General features: G+C 61.9%; 2 protein-coding genes across 4 annotated transcripts in view; one reads left to right on the top strand and one right to left on the bottom strand.

Annotated features, from left to right (window-relative positions):
* Positions 1-1908, top strand: part of ATP6V1B1 (ATPase H+ transporting V1 subunit B1) — a 29787-nt gene extending 27879 nt beyond the window's left edge. The window contains exons 12-15 of one of the 2 annotated variants that reach the window (XM_054065944.1): positions 165-247; positions 424-528; positions 1183-1312; positions 1397-1902. In XM_054065944.1, the coding sequence (XP_053921919.1) occupies positions 165-247; positions 424-528; positions 1183-1312; positions 1397-1563 (485 nt within the window). In that variant the 3' untranslated portion in view covers positions 1564-1902. Of the gene's footprint in view, positions 1-164; positions 248-423; positions 529-1182; positions 1313-1396 lie in introns of both variants that reach the window. The other variant, XM_054065945.1, reaches the window with a different exon arrangement.
* Positions 1909-8396: 6488 nt separating this feature from the next.
* TEX261 (testis expressed 261) lies at positions 8397-18776 on the bottom strand. 2 transcript variants are annotated; one of them, XM_054065955.1, is made up of 7 exons: positions 18649-18776; positions 17916-18176; positions 14136-14215; positions 13621-13774; positions 11004-11071; positions 10159-10261; positions 8397-9466 (listed from the first exon to the last, which is right to left on the bottom strand). In XM_054065955.1, the coding sequence occupies exons 2-7, from the start codon at positions 17983-17985 to the stop codon at positions 9351-9353; spliced, it is 591 nt and encodes a 196-aa protein (XP_053921930.1). In that variant the 5' UTR covers positions 17986-18176; positions 18649-18776; the 3' UTR covers positions 8397-9350. The 2 variants fall into 2 exon arrangements, with proteins under 2 accessions (XP_053921930.1, XP_053921929.1); XM_054065954.1 differs by having other exon boundaries at positions 18549-18732.
* Positions 18777-19252: the final 476 nt, after the last annotated feature.

Below are 19252 nucleotides of genomic sequence, written 5' to 3' on the forward strand. Positions count from 1 at the left end.
TGGCTTCACACGCAGGTGAACCTCAACCAGGTTCTTGTCAGCCCGGTGTGTCTTCCCCCAGGGCTGTGGTGCTCTGGTCACACCCCACCATGGGACACCACCACATCCTAAGCCAACCAGACATGATTCTGGGGTTCCCACCACCCCACTTTTCCCTCCCCCAGACATCACCCACCCCATCCCTGACCTGACGGGGTTCATCACCGAAGGGCAGATCTACGTTGACCGGCAGCTCCACAACAGGCAGGTCCGTTCCCTGTCCCTTCCCGGCTCTGTGCCAGGGTGGATCCCACCCCACCAACATCACGTGGGGTTGGAGACCACCTGAGAGCACCGGGATGTGGGCGTGAGGTGGGGGCGAAGGTCCCGTCGTCTACGTGGAGGTGGAGCAGGAGATACGGATGGGTTCCTCTCGCCCCACAGATTTACCCTCCCATCAACGTGCTGCCCTCCCTCTCCCGCCTGATGAAGTCGGCCATCGGCGAAGGAATGACCAGGAAGGACCACGGGGATGTCTCCAACCAGCTGGTAAGAGCTGGGAATGAGGGCAACAACAGTGGAGGGGAGAAACGGGATCAGGTTGTGTCATCCAACCAAGTGTTGAACACCTCCAGGGATGGGATCTGGGAGCTCTGGTTGAGGGCACGTTAGAATCATGGAGCCATGGGATGGTTTGGGTTGGAAGGGACCTCAAAGCCCATCCAGTTCCACCCTTCGCCATGGGCAGGGACACCTCCCACTGGATCCTATCTCCAAGTCCCATCCAACGTGGCCTTCAACACCTCCAGGGATGGGATCTGGGAGTTCTGGTTGAGGGCACGTTAGAATCATGGAGTCATGAGAAGGTTTGGGTTGGAAGGGACCTCAAAGCCCATCCAGTTTCACCCTTCACCATGGGCAGGGACACCTCCCACTGGATCCTGTTGCTCCAAGCCCCATCCAACGTGGCCTTCAACACCTCCAGGGATGGGGCAGCACAGCTGCAAATGCCCACAAACCAATGGCCAAGCGCCGTCACCCGAGCGCAGTTGTCCCCAGGGTGACACAATCGGTCAGCAAACGGTGAAGGATCCCCTTGAGCTGCTCCAAACCCTGGGCCAGGAGGGCCCTTACTGTGCTCCCCGCTGCCCGGTGGGTCACTGGGAGCGTCCGTCTGTCCTGACCTCCCCGTCCATCCCGCAGTACGCCTGCTACGCCATCGGCAAGGACGTGCAGGCCATGAAGGCGGTGGTGGGCGAAGAGGCGCTCTCCACCGATGACCTCCTCTACCTGGAGTTCCTGCAGAGGTTCGAGAAGCAGTTCATCTCCCAGGGTGAGGAGAGCGGAGGGGAGGTGGACGGGGAGGTGGCGACGGCACCGGACTCCACCATCTCCTTCCACCTCCTTCTCTTCCCAGGTCCCTACGAGAACCGGAGCATCTTCGAGTCCCTGGACATCGGTTGGCAGCTGCTGCGCATCTTCCCCAAGCAGCTGCTGAAACGCATCCCTGAGGCCATCCTGGCCGAGTTCTACCCGCGTGAGGCCAAGGGGTCGGGCCAGGGGCCTTCCAGCACCGCCCTCTGACCTCCTCCTCTTGCTCCAGGATGAGAAGGTCCCCGTGGAGAAGCGCCCTTGTCTCCTCCAAACTCCTACGGACCACCCAAAGGTCTCTGTGGTGGGGCTGGTTGGGATTAACCACCATGAGGCTGTGGCAATGGCATCCCGAAGCGGTGAGGAACCTCTTCTCCTTGCTCAATAAAACCAGCGTGGCCACCAAAACCCCTTCACGCTGTTGTGTTTCCCACCGCCGCTGCTTCCTTCCCACCCCCGGAGGTGGTAGTGTTGGGTTGGCGGTTGGACTGAATGATCTGAAAGGTCTTTTCCAACCTCAATGATTCCATGATTCTCTGACCTGAGCATCTCCCTGGGTCAAAGCTATGTGTCCTGGTGGACACCAAGCCAACCGTGAGCCAGGAATGTACCCTGGTGGACACCAAGCCGACCATGAGCCAGGAATGTACCCTGGTGGACACCAAGCCGACCATGAGCCAGGAATGTACCCTGGTGGACACCAAGCCGACCATGAGCCAGGAATGTACCCTGGTGGACACCAAGCCGACCATGAGCCAGGAATGTACCCTGGTGGACACCAAGCCGACCATGAGCCAGGAATGTGCCCTGGTGGACACCAAGCCGACCATGAGCCAGGAATGTGCCCTGGTGGACACCAAGCTGACCATGAGCCAGGAATGTACCCTGGTGGACACCAAGCCGACCATGAGCCAGGAATGTGCCCTGGTGGACACCAAGCCGACCATGAGCCAGGAATGTGCCCTGGTGGACACCAAGCTGACCATGAGCCAGGAATGTACCCTGGTGGACACCAAGCCGACCATGAGCCAGGAATGTGCCCTGGTGGACACCAAGCCGACCATGAGCCAGGAATGTGCCCTGGTGGACACCAAGCCGACCATGAGCCAGGAATGTGCCCTGGTGGACACCAAGCCAACCATGAGCCAGGAATGTGCCCTGGTGGACACCAAGCCGACCATGAGCCAGGAATGTGCCCTGGTGGACACCAAGCCGACCATGAGTCAGGAATGTGCCCTGGTGGACACCAAGCCAACCATGAGCCAGGAATGTGCCCTGGTGGACACCAAGCCGACCGTGAGCCAGGAATGTGCCCTGGTGGACACCAAGCCAACTGTGAACCAGGAGTGGCTCTCCAGGGCTCAGCTCTCACCCTCACCCTCCTCCACGTCCGTCTGTCCGTCTGTCTCCCCCAAAGGACGAGGCCATTGGCACAGGTCCCCACAGGCTCATCTCTCACCCTGCTCCACGTCTGCCCGTCCGTCTGTCTGTCACTCAGGGGATGAAGATATCAGCACAGATCCCCACGGGCTCTGCTCTGGGGCTCACGTTGCTCCACAGCTCTTTTCCATCCATGTGTCTGTCTGTCTGTCCTTCCCCAGGGGACAAGGACACCGGCACATGTCCCCAGGGGCTCTGCTCTTGCACACATCCTGCTCCATATCTCCTCTCTATCTGTCCGTCTGTCTCCCCCCAAGGGACAAGGACATTGGCACAGGTCCCCATGGGCTCAGCCCTCACCCTCCTCCACGTTTGCCCGTCTGTCTGTCCGTCTGTCTCCCCCCAGGGATGAGGACATTGGCACAGATCCCCATGGGCTCAGCTCTCACCCTGCTCCACGTCTGCCCATCCGTCTGTCCGTCTGTCTCCCCCAAGGACGAGGACATTGGCACAGGTCCCCACGGGCTCAGCTCTTGCACTCACCCCTCTCCACGTCTGTCCGTCTGTCCGTCTCTTTGCAGGGAACCAGGACACGGGGCTGTCCCCGGGCCGCAGGGCTGAGGTCCCGCTCCGATCCCGGGTGGCCGTTGGGCTCCCCAGGGCGCGGCCGCTCGCCCGCAGGATGGGGGGGACCGGGGTGGAGGCACCCATCAACCCCCAACCCGCCAGCAGCCACCCGTGAGTGTCCACCCACAAGTGCTCAATGGTGAGCACCAAGTCATGAGAGCCCACCTGTGAGCACCCACCCACGAGAACCCACCAGTGAGCACCCACCATGAGAACCCACCCATGAGAGCCCACCTGTGAGCACCCACCATGAGAACCCACCCATGAGAGCCCACCTGTGAGCACCCACCCACGAGAACCCACCAGTGAGCACCCACCATGAGAACCCACCCATGAGAGCCCACCTGTGAGCACCCACCATGAGAACCCACCCATGAGAGCCCACCTGTGAGCACCCACCCATGAGAGCCCACCCGTGAGAACCCACCAGTGAGCACCCACCCATGAGAACCCACCCGCGAGCACCCACCCATGGGAACCCACCCATGGGATCCCACCCGTCAGCACCCACCCGTGAGAACCCACCCATGAAAACCCACCTGTGAGCACCAACCCATGAGCACCCATCCATGAACACCCACCAATGAGCACCCACCCACGAGAACCCACCAGTGAGCACCCACCTGTGAGCACCCACCCACGAGCATCCACTCACCATTGTCCACCCATGAACACTCGCCCGTGAGGACAGACTCACAAGTGCTCACCCATGAGAACCCACCAGTGAGGGCCCACCTGTAATCACCCACTCACCATTACCCACCCATGAGCACTCTCCCATGAGAAGCCACCAGTGAGTGCCCACCCATGAGAACCCACCCACAAGTGCCCACCTGTAATCACCCACTCACCATCACCCATCCATGAGCACTCACCAGTGAGTGCCCACCCATGAGCACCCACCCTCGAGCGTCCACCTACCATCACCCACCCATCAACACTCACCCATGAGAACCCACCCATGAGAACCCACCAGTAAGCGCCCAACTGTGAGCGCCCACCCATGAGAAGCCACCCACGAGCACATCCCCACGAGCACTCACCCGTGAGCACCAACCCATGAGAACTCACCCGTGAGAACCTCCCGTGAGCGCCCACTCATGAGCTCCCACCCACGAGTGCCCACCCGTGAGCGCCCAAATGTGAACATCCACCAGTGAGTGCCCACCCATGAGTGCCCACCCGTAATCACCCACTCACCATCACCCACCCATGAGCACTCCCCCATGAGAACCCACCCATGAGAAGCAACCCATGAGCACCCAACCGTGAGCACCCACTCATGAGCTCCCACCCACCATCGCCCACCCATGAGCACCCACGAGTGACCACCCACCCATGAGTGCCCACCCACGAGAACCCACCAGTGAGCACCCACCTGCGAGCGCCCAATCGTGAGCCTCCACCCACCCGTGACCACCCACCCACGAGCATCCACCCACCCGTGACCACCCACCCATGAGTGACCACCCATGAGGACCCACTGGTGAACACCCACCCATGAGTGACCCCCCATGAGGACCCACCCATGAGTGACCCCCCGTGAGTGACCACCCATGAAGACCCACCCATGAGGACCCCCCAGAGCTGCATTAAAGAGGCGTCAGTGGGTCCCTGTGCCCCAAAGAGAGCCCCGGGAGATGGGGGGGAATGGGAGTGGGGTGGGAGTGGGATGGGAGTGGGAGTGGAATGGGAGTGGGAGTGGGAGTGGGATGGGAGTGGGATGGGAGTGGGAGTGGAATGAGAGTGGGAGTGGAATGGGAGTGGGAGTGGGAGTGGGATGGGAGTGGGATGGGAGTGGGAGTGGAATGAGAGTGGGAGTGGAATGGGAGTGGGAGTGGGAGTGGGATGGGAGTGGGATGGGAGTGGGAGTGGAATGGGAGTGGGAGTGGGATGGGAGTGGGGTGGGAGTGGGATGGGAGTGGGAGTGGAATGGGAGTGGGAGTGGAATGGGAGTGGAGTGGGGTGGGAGTGGGAGTGGGGAGGGAGTGGGGTGGGATGGGAGTGGGAGTGGGGTGGGAGTGGGATGGGGGTGGGAGTGGGATGGGAGTGGGAGTGGGGTGGGAGTGGGAGTGGGGTGGGAGTGGAATGGGAGTGGGGTGGGAATGGGAGTGGAATGGAATTGGAATGGGACAGGGCTGGGGTGGGACTGGGAGGGAAATGGGATGGGGAGCAGGATGGGAATAGGGTGGGAATGGAATTGGAGTGGGATTGAGCTGGGGTGGGAACAGGATCGAAGTGGGAGTGGGACAGGATTGGGAGTGGAATGGAATTGGAATGGGACAGGGCAGGGGTGGGATGGGAATGGGAGTGGAACGGAATTGGAACGGGATAGGACTGGGGTGGGATGGAATTGGAGTGGGATGGAGCAGGGGTGGGATGGGAACAGGATGAAGTGGGAGTGGGACAGGATTGGGAGTGGAATGGGACATGGCAGGGGTGGGAGTGGGACGGGAGTGGAACGGAATTGGGACAGGAATGGCTGTGGTGGGATGGGAATGGGATGGGAATAGGGTGGGAATGGAATTGGAGTGGGATGGGAACAGGATGAAGTGGGAGTGGGACAGGATTGGGAGTGGAATGGAATTGGAATGAGACAGGGCTGGGGTGGGATGGGAATGGGATGGAACTGGGAGCAGGATGGGGCTGGGGTGGGACTGGGATGGGAATGGGGTGGGATGGAATTGGAGTGGGATGGAGGTTGGGGTGGGAATGGGATGGGGGTGGGAGTGGGATGGGAATGGGATGGATCTGTGAGTGGAAGTGGGATGGAGGTTGGGGTGGGAGCAGGGAGAGGGTGGGACAGAGCTGGAAGTGGGATGGAGCTCCGGTGGGAGTGGGAAGGGGCAGCTCCAAACTGCTCCTGCCTTCTGCCCTCTTGGCCTCCGCAGGCCCCGATCCCCTCAGGACAGCCGGGATCCGGTCCCTCCTGATCCCTTGGGACAACCAGGATGGGGTCCCTCCTGATCCCTGGAGACAACCAGGATCAGGGTCACCCTGGTCCCCGGAGACAACCAGGATGGGGTCCCTCCTGATCCCTCAGGAGAGCCAGGATGGGGTCATCCTGATCCCTTGGGACAACCAGGATCGGGGTAACCCCGATCCCTGGGGACAGCCAGGATGAGGTCCCTCCTGATCCCTTTGGACAACCAGGATGGGGGTCACTCTGATCCCTTGGGACAACCAGGATGGGACCCCTCCTGATGCCTTGGGAAAGTCGGGATGAGGTCCCTCCTGGTCCCTAAGGACAACAAGGATCTGCTCCCTCCTAATCCCTCAGGACAGCCAAGCGTTCCTCATCCTCACCTCTGGATTCTCCAGGCACCCTGTGGGAAGCAGACATGGAAAAGCTCCTCGGATGAACAGCCCTTGGAGAACAAATCCCTGTACTGGGAAGGAAAGGGAGATGCCGGCACTGGAACCAGTTCCAGCTGTTTGGGAAGCCCGGGCCAGGCTGCTCCTCCAAAGCCATCATTCCGGGCGATTCCCATCCCAAGGGTCCCGGCACACGGAGCTTCACCTCCCTCGCTCTGGAAATGTCACGGAACGCGGCTGCTCCCCGCGTCCTGCCCTTTCCCACCGCCCGCTCCGTATCGAGTGGATTCCTCTCCCCTGATTACACCCGCTCAGACATCCATGAAAATCGATGCCGGCTCGGCTCCTGCAGGACCGGAACGCTGTGCCGCGCCGGCTGAGCTGCGCCGAAGCCACCGGAGCAGAGACGCCGCGGAGCGTGACTCCGTGTTCATGTACGTGCCGCCTTAAAGATGGAATCATCCAAGCTTCTTCCCAAGCTGGAGCATCTCCGCTGGCGGATTCCGGAGCATCCGTGCCTCAGCCATGAGAATAAGGAGGGATGGATCCACATGGAAGGGATGGACGCGGAGAGAAGGGATGGATGCAGGTGGAAGAGTGGATCCAGAGGGAAAGGATGGTTCCACGTGGAAGGGGTGGATGTAGATGGAAGGGATGGATCCAGAGGGGAAAGGATGGTTCCACGTGGAAGGGGTGGATGTAGATGGAAGGGATGGATCCAGAGGGGAAAGGATGGATGCAGAGATAAAGAACGGATGCACGCGGAAAGGATGGATCAAGAAGTAAAGGATGGATGTAGATGGAAAGGATCAATCCATATGGAAGGGTAGATGCAGAGGGAAGAGGTGCCATCCAGAGGGACCTGGACAAGCTGGAGAAGTTGGACTGTGAGAACCTCATGAGGTTCAACCAGGCCAAAGGCAAGGTTCTACACCTGGATCGGGGCAACCCATGGATTCAATCCAGGCTGGGTGGACAATGGACTGGGATCAGCCCCGAGGAGAAGGACTTGGGGCGCTGGGGGAGGAGAAGACCAACAGGAGCCACAACGTGCGCTCAGAGCCCAGAAACCACCAACATCCCGGGAATTCTGCCCCTCTGCTCCGCTCGGGGAGACCCACCTGGAGTCCTGGGTCCAGCTCTGGAGTCCTTAACGTAAGAAGGACCTGGAGGTGTTGGAGCAAGTCCAGAGGAGGCCACGGAGATGATCCAAGGGCTGGAGAACCTCCTGTATGAAGAGGCTGAGAGTTGGGGTTGTTCAGGAGAAGAGAAGGCTCTGAGGAGACCTTGGAGCAGCTTCCAGTAGGGAAAGGGGCTGCAGGAAAGCTGGGAAGGGGCTCTGGATCAGGGAGGGCAGAGACAGGACGAGGGGAACGGTTTGGAACTGTAAGAGGGGAGATTGAGATGAGATCTTGGCGAGAAATGTTCTCCTGGGAAGGTGGGGAGACCCTGGAACAGAGCAGTGGTGGCTGCCCCATCCCTGGAGGGGTTCCAGGCCAGGTTGGATGGGGTTTGGAGCCCCTGATCCAGTGGGAGGTGTCCCTGCCCATGGATTGGAACTGGATGGCCTTGAAGGCTTCTCCCAACCCCCTCCCTGATTCTACCATCCACGTCTCCCAACCGCTCTCTTTGTGCCTCCGCGCTCCACAAGATGCGCGGCCACATCCTTCTCCACGGCCTCAACCCAGCGGGACGGCTCCGCCTCGGCCTCTCCCATCCGGCAAACTCCATCTACAGCCTTTATTGGACAGAAACCGCACTTCCAGGCCATCAAATGAACCATTTTCCTTGGAAACTCCTCAAAAAAACACCCAAATCCAGGTGCTCCTCCACTACAACCGCACGTGGCCTCGGCTCCGGGCGAGCACCGGGAGGATCGGCACTGCCCAGGCTGAGAGCAACCGACAACGAAGCAAAAAAAGGCGGAAAAACCCCAGTTTTTTAGGATGCCAAGGAATAAGAACAAAGGATTCGCCTCCTTCTCAATAGGACCATCTATTATTAACTCCTCTTTAGAAGAGGAAGGACGCTCCGGGAGCTCAGCAGCTCCAGGAACGCCGAGAAGACACCCGCACGGAGCAGCGGAGAATCGCTCTCTGGGAAAGCTCTTCCCAAGGGAGAAAAAAAAACCAACAGAGAAAGGAGAAACCCAGGGGTTTCCAACATTAAAATGAACCAAAAGGCGCTGCCGAGCCCTTCCAGGTCACCTCCCGGCAGCGGTGGGGCCGTCAGGAGGTGCCGCGCCGCCATCCCGAGGCGTGCGGATGCCGGCATCCTCCAGCGCCGCTCCCAGCGGGAACGGCCGCGATGGGGACACTTGGGTTGGGTTGGGTTGAATTCTTGGCTCTGTGCGAACCTGTCCGGCGCATTCCGAGGGAACGGATTCCACCCCCTCTTCCCAAAAAAAAAACGCCACGAACGCCGGGCGGGAAGAGCCTCCTCGCGCTCCCGATGGAGCCAAAGATCCCCTCGTGGCGGGGAATGGGTGCGAAAAGGCACAAGCCTTGCGCCGAGCGCCTTTCCCAGCGCTGCCGGCACCTCTGGTGGCTTCCGAGTTTATGCATTCCTAGCAAAATCCCTTCGGGAGACGTAGAAGAAGGGTCGGGCGAGGGGACAGAGGTGCCTCGCGGCCCTCCCCACAGTCCGGGGGTGTCCGGCTCCGTCACCGCATCCGGGGCTCAATAAATCTTCTGCCGGCTGGGCAGGATGGCCTCCTTGATGAAGGAGAAGATGAGGAGGATCCCGGAGCGTTTGCCTCTCTTCCCTTTGGTGAAGTAGTTGGAAACCACATCGTCTGCAGAGGAAAGGGAAGAAAGATGAAAACCACAAATCAGTGCTGGATTGGGAGCTCTGGGATGGATGGACCGGAGAGGGGAGGAGAGGAGGTAAATCCCCTTGGGGGTGGGCTGAGGTTGGATCCATGGATGGAGGATCTGCAGAGGGATCTGGCCAGGCTGGATCCATGGATGGAGGGCAGGAGGATCTCGGCCAGGCTGGATCCATGGATGGAGGGCAGGAGGATCTGCAGAGGGATCTGGCCAGGCTGGATCCATGGATGGAGGGCAGGAGGATCTCCAGAGGGATCTGGCCAGGCTGGATCCATGGCTGGAGGGCAGGGAGGATCTGCAGAGGGATCTGGCCAGGCTGGATCCATGGATGGAGGGCAGGGAGGATCTGCAGAGGGATCTGGCCAGGCTGGATCCATGGATGGAGGGCAGGAGGATCTGCAGAGGGATCTGGCCAGGCTGGATCCATGGATGGAGGATCTGCAGAGGGATCTGGCCAGGCTGGATCCATGGATGGAGGGCAGGGAGGATCTGCAGAGGGATCTGGCCAGGTTGGATCCATGGATGGAGGGCAGGGAGGATCTCCATAGGGATCTGGCCAGGCTGGATCCATGGCTGGAACCCTGTGCAGCTCCAGGCTTGTGGAAGAGCGGCTGGAAAGCCGCCTGGAGGAGCTGTTGGAATCCTCGGGAATGCTCACCTCCGGGCTGCACGGTGGAGGGCAGGACGTTCTCTCCAGCTGATAAGGAAACGAAGAAAGCGAAGGGAATCAACCACAGGCAGAAGGTGAAGTAGGCGAGGACCTGCGTGCGGAGAGGGAGAAGCAGTGAGAGCGGAGCTGCGACATTCCCAGAGGCCATTCCCACGCCGAGCCGGCACCCGCAGGCACCACCGTGGCTCCTCTTGAACCCCTGGAAATGGGAAAATCCCAACCGAACCACTCGGGAGCTGCGATCACATCACCGTGCAAAGCTGAGCAGGGGGTAAAATCCACCCAGCGACTCCCGCGGCCAAGCAGGAAAAGCCCTGCGCCCACCCCAGCTCCGGAAAACTTGAGCTGATCCAAAAAAAATGGGATTTTTTCCTTTGCTTTTTACATTTGCAGCTACCCAAACGCCCTCGGAATGCGGATCCTCGCCCCGAGGAGCAACGGCGGCGAGACAGGAGAAGCGGTGATGCGAAAATAACGAGAAGCCGTTATTCCGAAAGAGAAAAAAAGACTGCGGTGAAGTGCTAAAAGTGCTGGAAAAAAAAAAATCACACTGTTTCGTATTTTCCTTCATTTTTCAGCATTTCAGATCGAAAATCCATACTGGAAATGCATTATTCCTTCTGCCCCAAGGCCAAAAGCTTGGAAAAGCAAGCTGCTTCCGAGGGAGCGAGCACGGGATCCCCCGGGGAAGGCGTGCAAAAAATAACCCGCGCGTGTCTCGCCGCTGACCGCAAAAAATGGCCTTTTCTTCTCCCTCCCTTCATCCCTCCGTCCGTCCCTCCCTCCCGGCGGCTGGAAGAGCACGGCTCGCCTCCTTTCCCAAGGTCTCTCACCTCCGAGAACTGGTAATATTCCTCGGCAAAGTACTGGAACGCTAAGTAGTGATTGAAAATCACCAGCGCTGGGAAAGAGAAACAGAGCAAAGTCAGGAACGGAGACCACGGCAGCCAACGCCGGAGCATCCCACGCTCGCTTCCAGAATCCCGCTGGGGTGGCATCCGGTGAGGAATAAGAGCACCGTGGAATGGGTTGGGTTGGAAGGGACCTCAAAGCTCATCCAGTTCCACTCCTGCCGTCGCAAGGATGCCTCCAACTGGATGCAATTGCTCCAAGCCCCATCCAACCTGGCCTGGAACCCCTCCAGGGATGGGATCTCCAGGGATGGGATGACAGCGAGGTAGAAGCATGGAACTACAGATTGGTTTGGGTGGGAAGCGACCTCAAAGCCCCATCCAGTTCCAGCCCAGGGATACCTCCCACTGGATCAGGGGCTCCAAGAACCATCCAACCTGGCCTGGAACACCTCCAGGGATGGGATCTCCAGGGATGGGATGACATCGAGGTAGAATCATGGAACTACAGATTGGTTTGGGTGGGAAGGGACCTCAAAGCCCCATCCAGTTCCAGCCCAGAGACATCTCCCACTGGATCAAGATGGCTTGGATGGCTCCAAGAACCATCCAACCTGGCCTGGAACCCCTCCAGGGATGGAGCAGCCACCACTGCTCTGGGCAACCTATTCCAGGGCCTCCCCACTTCCAGCAGGAAGAAATTCCTCTTTATGTTCAGTCTAAATCTTCTCCCTCTCTGGTTCAAAGCCGTTCCCCCTCATCCCATCACTCCAGGTCCTTGTAAAAAGACCCTCCCCAGCTCTCCTGAAGCCCCTTTCCCTCCTGGAAGCTGCTCTAAGGTCTCCCTGGAGCCTTCTCTTCTCCTGAACAACCCCAACTCTCCCAGCCTGGCCTCACACAGGAGGTTCTCCAGCTCTTGGATCATCTCCGTGGCCTCCTCTGAACTCGCTCCACCATCTCCATGTCCTCCCTGTGCTGAGGACTCCAGCGCTGGACCCAGGGCTCCAGGTGGGTCTCCCCGAGCGGAGCAGAGGGGCAGAATCCCATCCCTCCCTGCTGGCCACGCTGCTCCGGGTGCAGCCCAGGACACGGGGGGGTTCTGGGCTCTGAGCGCACGTTGGGGCTCCTGTGGAGCTTCTCCTCCCCCAGCACCCCACGTCCTTCTCCTCAGGGCTGATCCCAATTCATTCTCCACCCAGCCTGGATTGAAACCATGGATTGCCCCAACCCCGGTGTAGGACCTTGCCCTTGGCCTGCTTGACCTTCATGAGGTTCTCATAGCTCCACTTCTCCATCATTTCCAGTCTCCATCACTGGAAGGGTTCAAAGAACGTGTAGACGTGGCCCCTGGGGACAGAGTATGGTGGGGTTGGACTGGATGAGATTGGAGGACTGATCCAGAGGGTTTGGAACTGGATGGGTTTTAAGGTCTCTCCCAAGTCAAACCATTCCATGGTTCTTCATGATCCTAACTTGCAACGAACCAGAACTCCCAGATTCCATCCCTGGAGGTGTTCATGGACAGGTTGGATGGGGATTGGAACATAACAATCCAGTGGGAGATGTCCCTGCCCATAACAGGGGGTGGAATTGGATGGGCTTTAAGGTCCTTCCCAACCCAAACCATTCCATGATTCTACGTCCCATGATGCCTTATTGGTTTCTCCATCCCAGAGATGACGCCTGTGGGAATCGCACTGGTGGGAACCTACTTAAGATGTCCCCACAAATTACTCAGAGCAGAAGTTTAAGGTCATCCGCAGGAGATTGGGGACTCGCGGTGTGAAGAAACCATTGGAGCTACTCGGAGAGATCAGAGCCTTCACCACAACCCTGTGCTTGAAGCTCAGAAGACAGCAGAGCTCCTCACGCCCATCAGTTTGGGTTGGAAGGAATCTCAAAGCCCATCCAGTTCAACCCCTTGAACCTCAAGGCCCATCCAACCTGGCCTGGAACACCTCCAGGGATGGGATCTCCAGGGATGGGATGACAGCAAGGTAGAATCATGGAACTACAGATTGGTTTGGGTGGGAAGGGACCTCAAAGCCTCATCCAGTTCCAGCCCAGAGACATCTCCCACGGGATCAGGGGCTCCAAGAACCATCCAACCCGGCCTGGAACCCCTCCAGGGATGGGGCACCACCACTGCTCTGTTCCAGGGCCTCTCCACCCTCCCAGGAGAACGTTTCTCCCCAAGATCTCATCTCAATGTCCCCTCTTCCAGCCCAAAACTGTTCCCCTCATCCTGTCCTGCCCTCCCTGATCCAGAGCCTCTCTCCAGCTTTCCTGGAGCCCCTTTCCCTCCTGGAAGCTGCTCCAAGGTCTCCCCGGAGCCTTCTCTTCTCCTGAACAGCCCCAACTCTCTCAGCCTGGCTTCGTATGGGAGATTCTCCAACCCTCGCATCACCTCCATGGCCTCCTCTGGACCTGCTCCAACACCTCCAGGTCCTTCCCGTGCTCAAAGTCCGAGAACCACAGCACGAAGCTCAAAGTCCGAAAGCCACGGAGACTTGGAAGAGCCAAACCCAAGCCGTTGCTGCCACCCAGAGCCCGGAGGAGGTCTCCTCGGCTCCCCCGGGATGGCGAAGGCCCCACTCACCGCAGGAGAGGATGAAGTTGGGAGAGGTGAGGACGATGAAGGGGAAGGTCCGCAGCAAACCGAAGTAGACCAGGTTGGTGAAGAGCCCCACGCCCACCATGACGCTGGGGAACCGCTCGAAGAGGTAGAGGCCCACCAGCACGGCTGAGGAGAACTGGAAGAGAGAATGGCAAGAGTTGCTCGCGGCAGGAATCCCACGGGGATCGACGTGGTTTTTAGTGCGCTCCGAGAGCTCCACGCTTCCCAACCCACCTCCCTCTGGCCCCTTGGGAAAGGTCCAAGCAGGAATCCCACCCGGTTCCTGGTGGGAAACGCCACGGTTGGGCCTCAGTTTCCCCAGAGCGGTGAGGCAGGGCCACAACGTTGCCGGTTTATCCAGGTTCCTCGGGAACCGGAGCTGCTTTGGGGAAGCAGGAGCTTCCCAAGCGTTTGTTCTTCCATCTGGAGCCAAGATGCCACGGCACCGGCGTGGTCGCGGCACGGAGCCGCCCGTTGCGGTCCGTGTGGGGACTCACCCAGATCATGTACTTGATGATCCTCCTGGTGACCACCGTGTACTCCTCGATCAGCTCCGCCAGGTAGTAGAGCCCGGCAGCTGCCGGAGAAAAGCCCGGCTCAGCCGCGCCGCCGGCAGCGACCGCGGCAGACACCGGCACAGACCTCCCATCTCGGGCCTTGGGGCACCCACAGCACCTCAGGGACACCCTTGGGGCACCCATGGGAACCCCCCAATCTTTGGGGCACCCACAGCACCTCAGGGACACCCGGGGGCCTTGGGGCACCCATGGGAACCCCCCCAGTCTTTGGGGCACCCACAGGACCTCAGGGGCACCCATGGGACCCCCCCGAATCACTGGGGCACCCAGAGAACCCCAGGGGCACCCATGGGACCCCCCCAGTCTTTGGGGCACCCACAGGACCTCAGGGGCACCCATGGGACCCCCCCTGAATCCCTGGGGCACCCAGAGAACCCCAAGGGCACCCAGAGAACCCTCCAGTCTTTGGGGCACCCACAGCACCTCAGGGACACCCGGGGGCCTTGGGGCACCCTTGGGAACCCCCCCAGTCTTTGGGGCACCCACAGCACCTCAGGGACACCCGGGGGCCTTGGGGCACCCTTGGGAACCCCCCCAGTCTTTGGGGCACCCACAGGACCTCAGGCGCACCCATGGGACCCCCCCAAATCCCTCGGGCACCCAGAGAACCCTCCAGTCTTTGGGGCACCCACAGGACTCAGGGACACCCATGGGACCCCCCCGAATCCCTGGGGCACCCAGAGAACCCCAAAGGCACCCAGAGAACCCCACGATACCCATGGGACCCCCCAGTCTTTGGGGCACCCACAGCACCTCAGGGACACCTGGAGGCCTTGGGGCACCCATGGGAACCCCCCCCAGTCTTTGGGGCACCCACAGGACCTCAGGGGCACCCTTGGGACCCCCCAAAGAACTCCAAGGGCACCCAGCGTACCCTCCAGTCTTTGGGGCACCTACAGGACTCGGGGACACCCAGGGGCCTTGGGGCACCCATGGGAACCTCCCAGTCTTTGGGGCACCCACAGGACTCAGGGACACCCGGGGGCCTTGGGGCACCCATGGGAACCTCCCAGTCTTTGGGGCACCCACAGGACCTCAGGGGCACCCAGGGGCCTTGGGGCACCCATGGGACCCCCCTCCAGTCTTTAGGGCACCCACAGCACCTCAGGGACACCCGGGGGCCTCGGGGCACCCATGGGAACCCCCCAATCTTTGGGGCACCTGCAGGACCTCGGGGACACCCGGGGGCCTTGGGGCACCCTTGGGAACCCCCCAATCTTTGGGGCACCCACAGGACTCAGGGACACCCAGGGGCCTTGGGGCACCCATGGGAACCCCCCCAGTCTTTGGGGCACCCACAGGACCTCAGGGGCACCCTTGGGACCCCCCAAAGAACTCCAAGGGCACCCAGTGAACCCTCCAGTCTTTGGGGCACCCACAGCACCTCAGGGACACCTGGGGGCCTTGGGGCACCCATGGGACCCCCCCCCAGTCTTTGGGGCACCCACAGGACTCAGGGACACCCGGAACCCCAGGGCCACCCATGGGAACCCCCCAGTCTTTGGGGCACCCACAGGACCTCAGGGACACCCATGGGACCCCCCCTCCCCAAACTCTGGAGCATCCAGGGATCCCCCAATCTTGGGGGCTCCCCAGCACCTCAGGGACACACAGGACCCCCCCTAATCTCAGGGGTTCCCAAGGTTCCTCAGGGGCACCCAGGGGAACATCCTCAATCTCTGGGGCTCCCCAGAAGCGCTCAGGGTCACTCAGGGGCACCCATGGGACCCCCACCCCAAACTCTGGAGCATCCAGGGACCCCCCCAATTTCTGGGGACCCCACAGGACCTCAGGGGGCTTTACAGGTGTCCAAGGAACCCCGCAAACACCGGGGTTTCCACAGCACCTCAGGGATACTCAAGAGCTTCAGGCAGCACCCATAGGACTCCCCCCAATATCTGGGGCTCCCCAGCACCCCAAGGGCACCCAGAGGTTTTGGGGTACCTATAGGACCCCCTCCCCAAACTCCAGAGCATCCAGGAACCCCCAGAGCTTCCCAGGACCTCAGAGACACCCGTGGGACCCCCAATCTCTGGGGCATCCAGGGAACCTCAGGAGCACCCAGGGGCTTTTTGGGGGGGGCACTCAGGGGACCCCCAATCTCTGGGGCTTCCCAAAACCTCAGGAGCATTCAGGGTCACTCAGCAGCACCCATGGGACCCCCCAGTTCGAGGCCAGCAAGGACCCCAATCTCTGGGGCACCCAGAAAACCCCCTTCTCTGGGACCCCCCAACCTCTGGGCCTCCCAGAGACACTCAGGGGCTTTTGGGGTACTCAGCGGACCCCCCCCAAACTTTGGGGCTCCCCAGAACCTCAAGGGCACTCAGGGGCACCCAGGGACCCCCAATCTCAGGGGCACCCACAGGGCCTTAGGGGACACCCAGGGACCCCCTCAAATCTTGGGGGCACCCACAGGGCCTCAGGGGACACCCAGGGACCCCCCAATCTCAGGGACACCCACAGGGCCTTAGGGGACACCCAGGGACCCCCTCAAATCTTGGGGGCACCCACAGGGCCTCAGGGGACACCCAGGGACCCCCCAATCTCAGGGACACCCAGGGGCTTTAGGGGACACCCAGGGACCCCCTAATCTCAGGGGCACCCACAGGGCCTCAGGGGCACCCAGGGACCCCCTAATCTCAGGGGCACCCACAGGGCCTCAGGGGCACTCAGGGGCTTTCGGGGACACCCAGGGACCCCCCAATCTCGGGGGCACCCACAGGGCCTCAGGGGCACCCAGGGGCTTTAGGGGACACCCAGCGACCCCCCAATCTCAGGGGCACCCACAGGGCCTCAGGGGACACCCAGGGACCCCCAATCTCAGGGGCACCCACAGGGCCTCAGGGGACACCCAGGGACCCCCTCAAATCTTGGGGGCACCCACAGGGCCTCAGGGGACACCCACGGACCCCCCAATCTCAGGGGCACCCACAGGGCCTCAGGGGACACCCAGGGACCCCCCCCAATCTCGGAGGCACCCACAGGGCCACAGGGGCAACCAGGGGCTTTAGGGGGCACCCAGGGACCCCCCTAATCTCGGGGGCACCCATATGGCCTCAGGGGCACCCAGGGACTTTAGGGGACACCCAGGGACCCCCCCCAATCTCAGGGGACACCCACAGGGCCTCAGGGGGCACCCAGGGACCCCCCAATCTCAGGGGCACCCACAGGGCCTCAGGGGCAACCAGGGGCTTTAGGGGACACCCAGGGACCCCCAATCTCAGGGGTACCCACAGGGCCTTAGGGGACACCCAGGGACCCCCCAATCTCAGGGGCACCCACAGGACCTTAGGGGACACCCAGGGACCCCCCAATCTCAGGGGCACCCACAGGGCCTTAGGGGACACCCAGGGACCCCCCAATCTCAGGGGCACCCACAGGGCCTTAGGGGACACCCAGGGACCCCCCAATCTCAGGGGCACCCACAGGGCCTTAGGGGACACCCAGGGACCCCCTAATCTCGGGGGCACCCACAGGGCCTCAGGGGGCACCCAGGGACCCCCCAATCTCAGGGGCACCCACAGGGCCTCAGGGGCACCCAGGGGCTTCAGGGGGCACCCAGGGACCCCCTAATCTCGGGGGCACCCACAGGACCGCAGGGCCTACACGGGGCATCCAGGGGACCCCCGAATTCCAGGGCCCTCAGTGACGCCCCCCGCCCCCCCAGTCCGTCCCCGCCCGCAGGGCAGCGTCTCTCACCGATGGCCAAGGTGACAAAAGCGACCTGGATGAGGAGGGCGAGCCAGCTGAGAGCCGCGATGAACCACATGGCGACACCGGCCCGAGCGCCGCCGCCGCCGCCGCCGCCGCCGCCGCCGCCGCCGCCGCCGCCGCCTCCCGCCGAACACGCGGCGCCGGAACCAGCGAGACGAGGGCGCGCGGGGTAGAGCGCCGCTGCCGTCACCCACAGCGCCCCTTGCGGCCTGGAGGACTCAGCGCCGCCCTGAGCCACAGTGCCCTCTGCGGGATGGGAGGACCCAGTGCTGGCGGGGGGGGGGGAGGGGGGGCGCACACAGCGCCCCCTGCGGGATGGGGGGGGGGTAGTCAGTGCTGCTCCTGACCCCCAACTGCTGCCCTCCAAGCCCCCCCCCAACACTCGCCCCACAGCTCCTGCCCCCTAAACAGCTCCTGCCCCACAGCTCCCCCCCAACTCGCGCCCCAGAGCCCCTGCCCCCAACCCTCCCCCCCCAAGCCTTGCCCCCCAGCTCCTGCCCCCCAAACAGCTCCTGCCTCACAACTTCCCCCCACCAAGTCCCCCCAACCCTCACCCCTCAGCTCCTGCCCCCCAACTCCTGCCCCCCCAGCCCCCATAGATGCGTTCTCCTGCCTCACCCATCCCATGGATGAGGTTCTTCTGCCCCACACACCCCACGGATGGCCTTCTAGGAGACCCTCAACCCATCTCCGTGGGGTTCTGGGAGGCTCCACACACCTTCAGGGCCTTCCAGGAGACCCCAAAGCCGTCCCCGTGGGGTTCTAGGGACGGCTGTGGGGCAGCTGTGGGTCTTTACGCCTTGATGGGTCGGCACTAAGACCCGGAGCGCGCCCCAGTGAGTGCCAGCAGGGGGCGTGGCTACGCCTTTGGGGGCGTGGCCTCGCCCTTAGCCGCGCGGTGAGCGGGCGCGGCTTCTCCTGAGTGGGCGGGGCTGGCGCACCCGGATGGGCGTGGTCTGGGGTCGTGAAAGGCGGGGACTGGCTAGGATCCCGCTGGTGGGCGTGGCTCGGTGAGAGGGGCGGTGCTTGGCGTCAGCGGCTGGGCTTGTTGGCGGGCCCTTCACCCTGATTGGCCGCGGCGCGGCTGTGGGCGTGGCTCGGGGCGAGTGCTGGCTCCTGATTGGTCTTCTCGCGGCGGGGGGGCGGTGGCATACCCGGAAGGCGCGGCGCGGTCAGAGGGCGAGCGGGTGGGGGCGTGGCTTAGGGCCCGCCCTGTCCTCTGATTGGCTGCAGCACCGGGTGAGCCCGGGGGCGTGGCCGGGGCGCTGCTGTGGGCGTGGCTTAGGGTGAAGCCGGGTCGCTGGTTGGCTGTGGCGCGGCAC

Source organism: Cuculus canorus, chromosome 4 (genome assembly GCF_017976375.1).
Source record: "Cuculus canorus isolate bCucCan1 chromosome 4, bCucCan1.pri, whole genome shotgun sequence".
Lineage (NCBI taxonomy): Eukaryota > Metazoa > Chordata > Aves > Cuculiformes > Cuculidae > Cuculus > Cuculus canorus.